General features: G+C 32.7%; 2 protein-coding genes across 3 annotated transcripts in view; one reads left to right on the top strand and one right to left on the bottom strand.

Annotated features, from left to right (window-relative positions):
- LOC131846866 (calmodulin-A-like) overlaps positions 1 to 13,823 on the bottom strand; it is a 102,011-nt gene that overhangs the window by 48,094 nt on the left and 40,094 nt on the right. The window lies entirely within an intron of this gene.
- The window catches only part of LOC131846722 (troponin C-like), a 32,347-nt gene that overhangs the window by 9,372 nt on the left and 9,152 nt on the right, over positions 1 to 13,823 (top strand). The window contains exons 4-5 of the mRNA XM_059196101.1: positions 5,679 to 5,822; positions 13,206 to 13,322. Coding sequence (XP_059052084.1) covers positions 5,679 to 5,822; positions 13,206 to 13,322 — 261 coding nt within the window. The remainder of the gene's footprint in view (positions 1 to 5,678; positions 5,823 to 13,205; positions 13,323 to 13,823) is intronic.

The raw sequence follows: 13,823 nt of genomic DNA, 5'->3' as shown, positions 1-13,823 counted from the left end.
GTCGCAGCTTATAATTAAAAAGCTCGGGAAGCTGAAAGCTTTCGGGAGTCTGAAACCACAACTGACAGAAAAACAGTTGCGAAATTCAAATGTATTCTGAAAGTTTGCCATTAAGTGAACTCTAGTTGAGTTTCTAGATTGTAATTTGTTTATTTAATGCTATTCGACAAAAGACAAATTCATAATGTTTAATTTATAGTCAAGAATATATATCTAATCATGATGTTTAACGACCTTGGTGGTCTAGCGATGGTCGCGGGTTCGATTCCTCGCACGGCATAAACATTTGTATTCATGAGTATATTGTTTGTGTCGGTCTGGATGAATTTGTATCTAGAGGGCGCCGTGTGAATTGTACTGAGATTAGTATTATTATTATGATTATTTAATAAAAAAAAAAACGATGTCGCGAGTAACTTATAGCACATATACTAACTTATATATGTAATATATTACTCAGTACCTATGTATGATATTCTAAAGACCCGGGGGCAGCTGGTCTAGGAGGGTAGGGTCTGTTTTGCCCATTTCCTTCGCCGCTATCTGCCGACCCGTCATTTGCGTAGATAACTTTAGGAACTTCAATATAGACAAGACGAGACGAGACTATTATGAAATAGATACAATGTTTATATATAAATCACGATATCTTTTTTCTTTTTTAATATAATGTTTATTAGAATTAATTTCTATATACATTAATAATAATATTCAGTAGGTAATATAATATCCTAAACAAAAGGCCGTCGTAGTTGGTAACAAAATGAAAATATGAGAAATGTCCAATTTTTTATACTTATATTTACACCTACTACACTTCCGACTTTATCTCATCTTATTTGGGATCCGTCTCCATAGGCTTATTGCCTGGATCAACATTGGGACATATTTATAATTGATAGATTTTTTGATGACGGTTAACCATGTAGGCGAGGTAATTCCACGCTTCCTTTGTTTAAGATTGACGTTTATCACTTTTCTAGTTCTCTCATGACGTGATCGTAAATTTACTAAATACTTAATATATATGTTTACAGCGTAAAAATGATTTCATCTTTATTATTTATAATTCAAGAATAGTTGGACCGATATCTATAATGTCTGATTTGTGGAATTCGTCTCCGCCACGAAAGACAGAACAATTACTAAAATATTGGAAGTATTTTGATATAAATAAAAGTACATACTGAAATTGTAATGTCAATCAAAATAGTGAGGGTAAATTACACCTGTTAATGTCAAATTGTTGATATTAATCGTTCCAGATTATTCCAGATAGCTGGTTAATCAGTCATGTATTTGAAGTCACAAAAGTATTAGATGCATTGTATTTTAGGCGGTACGAAATTCGTCGGGTCGTTTAGTGTAAATTAAATGTTTATTTTTATACTTTTCACATCTAAGGATGAGATATAATACGGTTTTATCATTAAGATTAAGAAGGCGATATGTATGCAGTTATATGGAGATGTATTATTTATTATTTTATAGAAATTATAATGGAATTCTGATAATTTCGTATGATAAACTATAAATAACCACAGTTATCTCAAAATCATACATACTTATTGTACAATTTGAGACACTCCGAATTTCTCTCGCCATGACGGAACCAAACTATATATTTATTTATAATTCTTTATTGCACCAACCTTAAAAGCAGATACATAATCATCATTATTATATAGTATAAAATAAAGTCGCTGTCACTGTCTATCCGTCTCTATGTATGCTTAAATCTTTAAAACTACGCAACGGATTTTGAAGCGGATTCTTTTTTTTTAAATAGATAGAGTGATTTATATATATATAACACATGTACACCCGGGGCGAGTAGCTAGTTAAAAATATAACAATACATTAAAGAAAGAAGAAGGTACTGAAGGCGATCTTATCGCTAACGCAATCTCTTCCAGACAAACTTAGGAAAAAGAGTATTAATAAATTAGGCTATAAAGTTTTTTTTATATTTGATACAATTAATTGAAATAATAAGAGGATTTTATCCAATAAGCCGCAACACTAACTCGGCATTAAGTCGCAGACTTTTGCAATGTACATTAGACCACATTCACAAAATGGCCGACTCAGCTCAATTACAAGGGAAGAGCTAGCTGGGGTCCACTTTTATATCTCTGACAGAATTTAATCAAAAAAGTAAATAAAACAAGTACACGAGATGTAATGAGAATTATAATTAGCTACGAATTTATTATAATTTCGAGTCATTTATTTTTGCATAATATTTTTTGTACTCTACGCCCTTACGACATAGATAGACAGAACAGAGTGCCTGTTAGCTTCTCTCTAGCTTAATCTATATCACAATAAACGTTAACAATTACTATAATCATATTTGATTTAATTCTTTAGTTTTAATGTTTATTTTAATTTTGTATTTTTTTACTTTTATTATTTGCACTTTTGTGACTCACACCATTTCTTGTATCACGCTGTTTTGGGTCGAATGGTAGAGATCTCTTTTAGAGATAAGTATTCCTTTGCTAACGAAATTTATAACATGTATTTGAAATCTTGTATTTAAAAGAGCAATAAAGAATTTTTATACTTTGGGAAGAATAATGCCACTTTTATTACTGGCTTCATATGGAGTTATTAACATATATGACAACCCTCATCTATATATATTTACGAATAGTCAATAATTCTATAATTTTTATCTAATTGGAATAGCAAGCTGACCCTCGCCTGAAGGTAAAGTGTTATCGACGCCTATATACCTGAACAGCATACAGATATCACGTTATCACATGACGCCCGTGATTCATGTGCTGCCACTCTAGAGGAATAAGACGTCATGCTTCTTATTCTGTAATTTCACACTAAAACGTTTCAACCAATACATATCTTGCAAATCAAAGTGCACGTGGGCTGTAATAGACTTCCTCTACTAAAGTCTAGATGTGTGTTTGTAAATCAGTAAAAAATATAAAAGTTACTAAAAATATTAAATATAAAAGTTACTAAAATACCAATAATAATCTAAGTTATAGTTTCAAACAGTTTTCCCCAAAAGAGCCCGTTGGGAATGCTGAGGTTTAGAATTTTCCCGCATATTTAAATCCCAGTTGTCAAAGTTTGCCTTTCCGTTTTGAATATCGTAGTTTCGATTACATTGTATTCCTCTGGTGGGACAAGTATTTCAATAGGTAAAATATATTTGTTTGGAGTCATATGGAATACTGATGTAAACTGTCCAAGTCGGTCAGAGCCATGACATCTTACTCCTCCGAAATAGCTACGCAAGTTACATGAAGACACCATGTTTGTGATGTTGTCTATATAAATAGATAGACAGATAAATTTTTTATTTGTGTTAAAGGGCACACAAGGTACGTCGTCAACGTGCATATGTCACCTTCACCCATAGTGTTTCTAGCTTAGGCATAGGTTACGATAACCGTTTACCATCAGATGGACCGTATACTTGCCCATCACCATCTTAGACCTTTTCCTTTATCAAGTTGTTAATTAATTAATAGCTACTTAATTATAAAACACTAGTGGCTCACCCTGGCTTCGCCCAAATGATGATAACTTTATAATCGAGCTAGTTTTATTATCATAGTACAATTTTTTTTTATTCTAAGATGATGATGCGCAAGTATACGGCACATCACCATCTTAGAATAAAAAAAAAAATAATACTTGCTGAAAGGTATATTATTGCATTGGGACATATATAAATAATATGTTAATATATACGATAATAAAACTAGCTCGATTATAAAGTTATCAGCATTCGGCCAAAGCCAGGGCAAGCCACTAGTGTTTTATAATTAAATAGCTATTAATTAATTAACAACTCGAAAAGGGAAAAGGTTCCTAATTGAATTTTCGTATCTGTACGATAGGCGATAATTTCCTAATTTTGCTCCGATTTTTGTTAATTGTTTATTACATCATGTATTGATTAATTTTGTTGTTGCTCTGATTAGCTACCAATCTTATATATAAAAATGAATTACTGTTCGTTAGTCTCGCTAAAACTCGACAACGACTGAACCGATTTGGTTAATTTTAGTCTTGAAATATTCGTGGAAGACCAGGGAAGGTTTAAACGGTGATAAAAAATTAAGAAAATGCATGTGAAATTGTAAAAACAACAATTTTATTTTCCCATACAAACTGCTAATACCTGTCAGACAGGGTGATTTTGAGGCGGAACGGAGTTTGCGAGATCAGTTAATCATTTATAAACTCATCAATATTATTAGCTTTTTTATAAAGAAAGTGTTTAATAATACATTTGAATATTTTCTGCCAGATTTAGGAGAGATCGTAGGATAGAGTATAATTACAAGATGTGAAAGCGAGTGTTCTTAAACTTTTTGCAAAACGTAATTTGGTCGTGGTTAAAATTCGTAACCCTTACCAGAGGCAATTGTGGTGTTCCACAATAAAAATATCTTTCTTTTCTACCAGTTGAGCAGACATACAGGTCTCTTGCGGTACTCACATGTGAATCAACCACACTCATTATGCTTTCATTGCTGTAATTTTATTACGTGTCCAATCTTGTCGTCGCGGTCTGTAGCGACAAAAACGTTTGTATGTGTCTTTTGATACATCTTATTGGCCTCACGAAATGGCTTATTCAAAACCAGTCGACTGGAATCATAATCAAGCTGCGGAAAAGACGGGTTTGTGTTTGTGTATAACCGTAATGACGTACAGACAAATGATAGAAAGTGGTAACCGTCAGCTGTATCTGACTTTACATAAAATAAATCTTATATATAAAATTCTCGTGTCACAGTTTTCGTTCCCATACTCCTCCGAAACGGCTTGACTGATTCTCATGAAATTTTGTGAGCGTATTGAGTAGGTCTGAGAATCGGCCAACATCTATTTTTCATCCCTCTAAATGTTAGGGGTAGTCCACCCCTAATTTTTTTTTTATTTTAAGGCAAAACAACGTTTGCCGGGACAGCTAGTGTACATATATATTTAGGCAGTGATTTAAATCTCTCTCTCTCTCTCTCTCGCTCTCTCTCTCTCTATATATAGATTTAAATCACTACATACACATAAAATAAATTTTAACGCGAATATACTTTGTGCAAAGTCGTCTGTGTTAGTATATCTATACCATATATTTCTTTCACCAAGGAGCTTCCTTCGTAAGTCCGTACCGGTTTGAATATTGAGATATAGTAATTAAATTACAGGGTGTGAAGCATGACATCTTACTCCTCATGAATGGCAACGCATAAGGGGTACTAAAGGCGATATGTGACAATGTGATATCCATGGTGCTTTGCCTCTTATCAACAAGTGGACAGTCCGCTTGTTTGCCATTCCAATCACAAAAATAACATACGTACATATTTATTATATAGTTTTAAATTTATTTTATTTTATAATACACACAGATACTAATATTCTAAAAGGTAAACTTTGTGAGTTTGGATGTTCCGTGCAATCTCCGGTACTACTAATCTAATTTTGAAAAATATTGAATTGTCTGATAGCCCATTTATTGAGGAAGGTTATAAACTATATGACATCACGCTGCGACCAGTACGAGCGGAGCTGCAGTGAAAAATGTTGCAAAAACGGGGAAAATATGATGTTGACGAAGTGACGTGATGAGCTCTGTAGTAAGAAATAAATAAATATATTATGCCTCTAACACTGTGATATTTTCTCGACAGTGCTTCGACGGGCGTTCAGCATGTTCGACTCGAGCAAACAAGGGCGAATTGAAAAGGAGAAGGTGCGAACCATCCTGAACACCATGGTGCATAGCTTCGACGATCGTGAGCTGGACAACATGCTGGATAACGAAGATGTTGATGGTATGTTACCGCTCACCATCAGAGTTATGGTAGAAATTTTTTTCGATCTTATAACTATATGCTCATGTCTCCATAAGGTAGTAATTTAACGAGTAAATCTCAAACAATTTATCCTGGTTCTCTTGGTGGAAGTGTTTACAACAATTCTTTCTTAAGTACAAGAAGTGTTAACACCTTCGTTTATTCATAATGTTAATGAACGACAGCCTTTTTCAGGCTCAGCTATGTAATTATAATTATATATATGTAATCATATAATTTGTTAATTAAAGAATTTAATATTTATTTAAAATATTATATATAATAATTAACTACAAAAATTAAACAAGCTATTAATCCTGAATTCCTTATTAATTTACCTATCCCTGTATATTTTATCTTCAATATCTATCGAGTACATAAAAATGCGTACAAGTATAGCGACAGTCAACATAAAAATACTATCCAATTACAATTCTCTGCCTAGCCAGTATATTAGAAATTAGGAATGTCTATACAATTATTTAACTCTCTATCTGTAATGTCTAATCAATGATTAGTTAGTTAGTTTACAAAATATTTCATTTTTTGTGAGGTAGAGAGACGTCTTTACCATTTATTTCAATTAAATCTACATTAGAAATGTAACGCTCTAATAAAATAAATTAACCTGAAAATGGTTAGAAACTAACGTTCAAAATAATCACTATTCAGTTCATTTCGTTCATCATGCAATTAAGTTCATTTGAATAAAGATCATTTCTGTTACTGCGTTAAAAATCTCTGGAAATAGTCAAAGAACGGTAGCAGTAGACAGCAATAAAACACGATGAGAGCAAACAAACTCACAAAAATAAACCCGCCTTAATCTCGCTTGTGAAGCGTATTTACTTGGGTTTATGGGCGCGCGACGAAAACAGTTCACTGTGAAATAGTAGGCACTGTGTTATGGTTGTAACTATTTACCTAGCTTCCGTATTACGTAAAGATAACTACTGACGCAGTCATATATGGTTTACATTTATAACTGCGTCAGTATAGTAATACTTTAAGTACATAGTTCTATACAAAAACTGTTTGGTCTGGCTAGACGCTGAGAAAAGACATGACTACTTTTTAATGCAAAAATAGGGTTGTAAGAGGTTGAAAGGGGCGAAAAGAGGTGTATAAAAGTATCGTCATTTTTAAAGCTAGAGGCCTGAAACTTAGTTCCTAATTTATATTCGCTTAACTATGATATGGTATAATGTGGATATAAACATGTCCGCCTAAGTTACCATACGTTCTACGTTATTCCGTCACACTACCGTTGGCACGAGCCATGACTAATTGAGTATTGAGTGTAAGTAACTCTGTCTGTGTCTGTCTGTTCCGCTTTTACCTCAAAACCTAGACCTAAACCTTACCTTAGACCCTGAGAAAAGGCTACTTTTTAATTCAAAAAAAGGGGCCCTTCATCACCTCTTTCAACCCTGTAGGCCCTTCATCACCTCTATCAACCCTTACAGGGTTGAAAGAGGTGATGAAGGGTTGTATGAAAGTACCGTAATTTTTAAAGGTAGAGGTCTGAAACTTAGTTTTTATTTTATTCGTTTAACTATAATATTAGGATATAATATGGATATACACACGTCCGCCCAAGTTTCCATACATTACTATGTATGTGATTCCGTCACACCGCCGCGGCGCCGTTGGCGCGAGTCACTGCAACAGCGGCACTAATTGAGAAGTGTGGTGTCGCTGTCTCGCATCCGTTCCGTATTACGAGCACCTTGTAATTTATATCAGCTTTGGATTGACAGTACTAATTTAAACAGGCGGAATTTTGTAAAAGACTTATAATTAAAATTTTTCACTGATTTTATAACGGTTCTTATTAATATTATAAACGCGAAAGTAACTCTGTCCGTCTGTCGCGCTTTCACGACAAAACAACTCAATCAATTTAAATTAAATTTGTTATAGTCTAGATCCTAAGAAAGGATATATGCTACTTTTTAATGCCAAAAAAGGGGTTGAAATTGAAGACAAAATGTTGTATGGAAGTATCGTCAGTCAATTAGAAGCTGGAAACTTATTTCCTAATTTATAAATAGTTAAGTATAATATAAGGGTATAACTGTAATTTACATCAGCTTTGGATTGACAGTACTTATTTAAAACATAGGCGGAATTTTAGGAACGGCGAGTTAATTTAATTTTTCACTGCCTTTATAACAGTAAATATAATAATATATTTTTTAACTTGAAATCTTGTCCCTACGGAGTCGAAGGAAAGAATTACAATGTAAAATTAATTAAATTTTTGACTGAAATTATAATATATAATGTAAATATAAAATTATGGGAAATTTTCAATGAAAAGTGACAGACTTCCAACGAGTATAACGTACGTGTTGAGAATCATATATCTAGGTATTTAACTAATTAAGTTAGTATGTGTATTTTTTTTATATTATACTTTATGAAAAGAGTTTTAAAAAAAAATCTTGAGCATTTACACTTTCCACTTCAAAATATATATAGAAATACATAATTTAAATATTTTACTTAAAATATAACTTAAGTATTATAGATCATCTTTATTTTTAAAAATTAACACACAATAAATAAAAATTATGCAATTGTTATATTATTATATACATAAAATAATTCAATAAGAACCTTGACCAAAAGGTATTTAAATCTGTATATACAAGATAATCATGAAATAAAAATACAAATATCTGTGTTAAAAAAGAAATAATACTATATCCCAAATTTAAAAAAAATGTATATTATTTTGGAATATCTGGTTATTTACACAGATTCTATAATAATTCTCAGCTAACAAGGAACTTGAAAGTTCTTTGTGGAAAACACTCATGAATTTTTCATACGCAACGCATATAATATGACAGTTGCTGAAACAAATCACTGTGTACTAACAATCTCGCTTCTTTGCATTGAAAGTATACAATATGCCTCGCTGCGTATATTTATGCCCAGATCGTGACACGTGGCGGTTTTATTTTTTCTACTCAATTTTATCAATTTGCAAAACATTTTTATATTCTATTTCATTGTTATTTTATGGCTCTAGAAAATATATATTTTTTATGCTACTTAAGTGGCAAATAACAATACGGCCCATCTGATGGTAAACGGTTACCGTAGCCTAATGACGCCTGAAACATCAGGACTGTAGTACGCGTTACCGACCTTTAAAAAACTTTAATATTCCTCTCCGAAAAACCCCATGGTGTAGTATCTCGAGAAAACCTCGGCAGGTAGTTCATTTCACATTCAGCTCAAGATAACCGTGGGCATCAGGTCCAACAATTCTTCAGAATATAGTCTACTAATCAACACACAAAGCGATGCGAAGTCTCGCCTCGGTTTGATACCGCCCGAGAGATCGGGATTATCTACAATTCTCATAGCACATCTGATCCGAGTTAAATGGACCGAGCTGGTATCCAGGTACCCCTGCCCAAAGATGAGAGCTATAGTAATGTCTAAAAGTAAGAATGGGTGTTGTTGTGGGCAAAGTTAACTCCGGTATTAAAATATAGAATAGGGAATGATATAAAATACAAAATGAAAGGATTATAAGGATATCTAGGAAGAATCTTGTCAGTTCTTCTCATCTCGAAATCATTCCGAATTGACAGTAGATTTGACATATCATAAGAGACTGTAATAGACCTACATGAATAAAGATATTTTGAATTGAATTGATAAATGAACAAATATATCAACAGATATTGCTTAAATATAAATTTTAAGGCACCTTTTTTTTTATTATAACACAGGGGACAAACGAGCATGCGGCTCACCTGATGGTAAGTGATTACCGCCGCCCATGAGCACCCGCAACACCAGGAGAATTGCAAGTACGTTGTCGGCCTTTTAAAAAGGAATAAGCTCTTTTCTTGAAGGTTTCAATATCGTAACGGTTCGCAAATACCATTGTTGGAAGGTGATTCCACAATGACACTTCTTCTCTTATATCAAGTCAAGAGTTCTAGTGTATTCATCAAATAAGAACTAGCCGCGAATTGTTAATTATGATTTAACTCCGGAATATTCACGCCGTCTATTCTAGAAATTATTTTATTGTTTGAAAGCTACATTATTCTAGATTGACGTAGTTGTCATACTGTGCAAATATATAGAAACGTTACTAACATATAAATTATAATAATATAAAGTAAAGCGGTGTTCTAAACCACTAGACTACCGAGATTTTTATAGCTATTTCATTATATTCAGTACATATAATATTTTAAGCTCGACTTCTTTATTGTCATAACTGTTCATAAAAATACAAGAGGTCAGAGTTCATTTCTCATACTAGAGTTTTTGTCCATTAAAATTATATATTTCCACAATTGCCTTTATAAATATGCTCGTAAAACCTTGCCCGGGGTTCTGACCTCACGCCCTCCTATTATCAGGGCACTAAAAATGATGGATCCTTATTCTAGCGGTCGTAAACTAGACAGCGCTCAAGATATTCTAACAATGGGATAATTAGTAAGATATGATTAGAAATACCATTACAACTGACTCCAAGAACAATTAGGAAAGTAATAACAAACTATTACAGACTAGCGACTTGCCACGGCTTTACACTCGTTCAATTATCACGAAGTAGTCAGTGTAAGTCAGTGTAAGGCTCTCTTGAACTCTTATTAAATAAAATATAGCTCATGATATCAGCTATCTATATGTGAAAGTTTCATCAAAAACTATACAGCATTTTTAATTTTTTTTTTAATTTTTAATTTCTTTAAATTGTATCTTCTTTACATAGTATAAAACAAAGTCGCTGCCGTTGTCTGTCCGTCCCTATGTATGCTCAAATCTTTAAAACTACGCAACGGATTTTGAAGCGGTTTTTTTAATAGATAAAGTGATTCAAGATGATTGTTTAAATGCATATAGTACAGAAAATCTCTTAGCAACTGGAACTAAATCTCCAAAGAATGTAATTCTAGAAACATCTACAAGTTTCTAGATGTTTTGCGAATGTAAATTCGCTGCCGGTTGCACAAGTCGCGCTGTAACTGTTATTAAAGTTATGTAACTCATTAAGACGAGGAATCAGGCAATCAAAAAGTTTAGGCTTTGTTGCCAAAGTATATTTAAGTAAGGGATATGGAGCTGTCGGGTCTTACGCACAAAGTTTAATTTTAAACGCAGATATCCGTAATTGTATTTCTGTTTTAGTACATCGTCTCAAAAGTTCTAAGTAAATTGATTGTTCAGAATATTGTAAGGCCAAATATATACTTCTTGATTTAACATGTCTACATACGATACGATTTAACAATTTGAATTAGTCAATATTAGTAAATTTTTTTCATAAGTCTAACTAAAGTTTTATTTCCTCAACTCAACGCATCAATGTGCAAAATCTAAATATATAAAATTTAACGATGAACCAGAACTTATATAAATTATCTAAATTAATATTATATATTTGAAAGAATTAATATATATTTTTTTTGTAATGAACGAACTCGAAGTATGAGTATAAAGATGTGGGTTTTTATATAGAGTTCTATAAATTTTTGTTAATTTATAGATTAATTTACAGAACTAAATTTCATATAGTTAACACCTAATTTATTTCTCTACCCGTGAGAAGCCGGAGCTAGTCGTTAGTATCAAATCATACAAATTTTATGAACGTGAAAGTTTGTGGGTATTGATGGATGATTATTACTTCTTTACGCAAAAATGAGTGAACGAATTTTGATGTAACTTTACAATAATGTAATACTTACACATCACAATAACACATATAATTCAAAAAGATATTATGTAAATTGGGCGAAATATACTGATAAATATCAAGCATAATGCAGAAATTGCGCGGGTCAGCTAGTGGATCAGTATATGTAGAACGTAGGTCATTTCCAACAGTATCTTAAAATAGGCTTTGCAGTAGCATTACTCCTATACTGTTAAGTTTATTTGGACGGGGATCTTCTCTAATGTATGTAACCAACGATAAATGGGGTTTACGCCAGTTTACGAGGCAGATAAAGGCACCGCCTTAGGGTCGCCCTCAGGATTAACTGCATCTTAAACGCTGATTTCGCGCACTGTCCGTAATTTTATTGCTAAAGTACTGTCAGCAGAATGCGATTATTCTGTTGTCGCCAAGAAAAGAAAATTAAATTCAAATAGTACGGAAAAAAGAGTTTGGCAGATGATACGTGTTAATAAAGTGTGGTATATCTGTAGGGATAAAGTTTTAGATTTATTCTCATGATTTTTAAGGTCTGTAGACCTGAAATGGCTACTAAACTACTAGCATCATTAGACCCTGAAGATCTTTCACCATAGGTAGTCTGTAAAAAATGCGTAATTATCTAAGATTCTCCTAATTCAATCGCTAGGTATCTTGCTTCCTAAACTGTGTTTCGGCTATAGGGTCAGATTAGACAGTGATATTACAGGATAAGAGGCATGACATGTTAACCCTCTGGAATGATATAACAGATATTACTTGATGTCTGTAGTGCTGATAGAAGTATGCTATATTTATAGGTGGTCCAGACAAAAAATACCTTATATTTTTATCTGAATTTACACAGACAACACGACGGAACAAAGCTTGTAAGAAATAAAATATAAATGCATTACAATTCAACACATTCCGATATTGTATTCCGTTCAGTTGGCGAGAATTTCCATTGCACAAATTACTCGCGTATTGACAAGCAAACAGCAATATGTATGTATTTTATGGTGATTTTAGCTTTATTTCTGGAGCACTCTCAACTTGCTGATATGTTGAGGAGTATTGCGTCTCAGCAGAATAGTTAGTTAGATGTTTTTTTGTATCGTAATGGAATCGTACTTGAATTTGTGCTATCCGTATTAATGATGGTATCAGTGGATGATGTCTATCATTTAGTCAGATCAGTTAGTCCATTCTGGTAATTCACCATAAATTAATCCAGATAACTTTTAAGAAGGAACACGTTTATGTAATTAGATGCCATTATACATTGTCTGCCATGGGACCACTATTCCTATCAATAATCCACAAAATTTATACAGTAGTCGATCTATCTATTTCTCTATCTCTTTCTTTTATACTTCAACTAGTTATCTAAAAGGGCGTGGATATATGATACCACATAAAGCAACTAGTCGTGCTGTACAATGTATTTAGACGATGGTTGCAACTTACCGTTAGTGTCTTTGTCAATTACTTCAAGAAAGGTATATCCTTAATATATAATGGAAATGGACACGTGACATCCCTGTTATTTCAGGCGTCCAGCGACTATGGTAACCGTTTACCATCAGATGGGTCGTAGGTCTGATTAACACCATTGTGGTAAAAAGTAACTTATAAATACTACCGTTTATATGAGATGATGAATAAATTTGTAATTCCAGGTAGCGGAAAGCTGAATTTCGATTCTTTTGTTCGTGTTGCTACACACTTTTTGGATGAAGATGATGAAGCATTACAGAAAGAACTGAAAGAAGCGTTCAGGCTGTATGATAAAGAAGGTATGTTTGTATATGTTTCTATAATTAAAACAATACAGTTTCTTATTAAATATTTTAATCGAGTTTAGACAATCGAATCTCTATCTGGGGGTAGCGACTATTGGGGTATATCGGTTCAGAAATTCTGTTAGATTTGAAGTATTAAAAGTGTTGATTATAAACCTACATGAATAAAAACTCGATTTAATAAAATATATGGTTACTTTAATGCTATAATTAAAGTTTAATTCTAATGGGAACTACATTGTTTACTTAATACTAACTGTTCTCCGTCGTTTAGTCCATTTTACAGTAAATGGGCTATCCAACACTAATTCTCAAAATCATTTCAGTAATACCGGTCGGATTACTCCGAACTATTTAGACTAAGAATAAGAATAACTTATTTCAATAAAAATTAATAATTATAGTTCAATAAATATAATTAATAGTTGTATGCGATTAAATAAATTGTTAACTATTGAAAATAAAATATTTTTGAGGGTAACTGCATACCCTCAA

Source organism: Achroia grisella, unplaced genomic scaffold (assembly GCF_030625045.1).
Source record: "Achroia grisella isolate CSIRO2021 unplaced genomic scaffold, CSIRO_AGI_Agris_v1 utg512, whole genome shotgun sequence".
NCBI classification, from domain to species: Eukaryota; Metazoa; Arthropoda; class Insecta; order Lepidoptera; family Pyralidae; genus Achroia; species Achroia grisella.
Note: the sequence above shows the minus strand (reverse complement) of the source record. Positions and strands in the feature narration are given on the sequence as shown.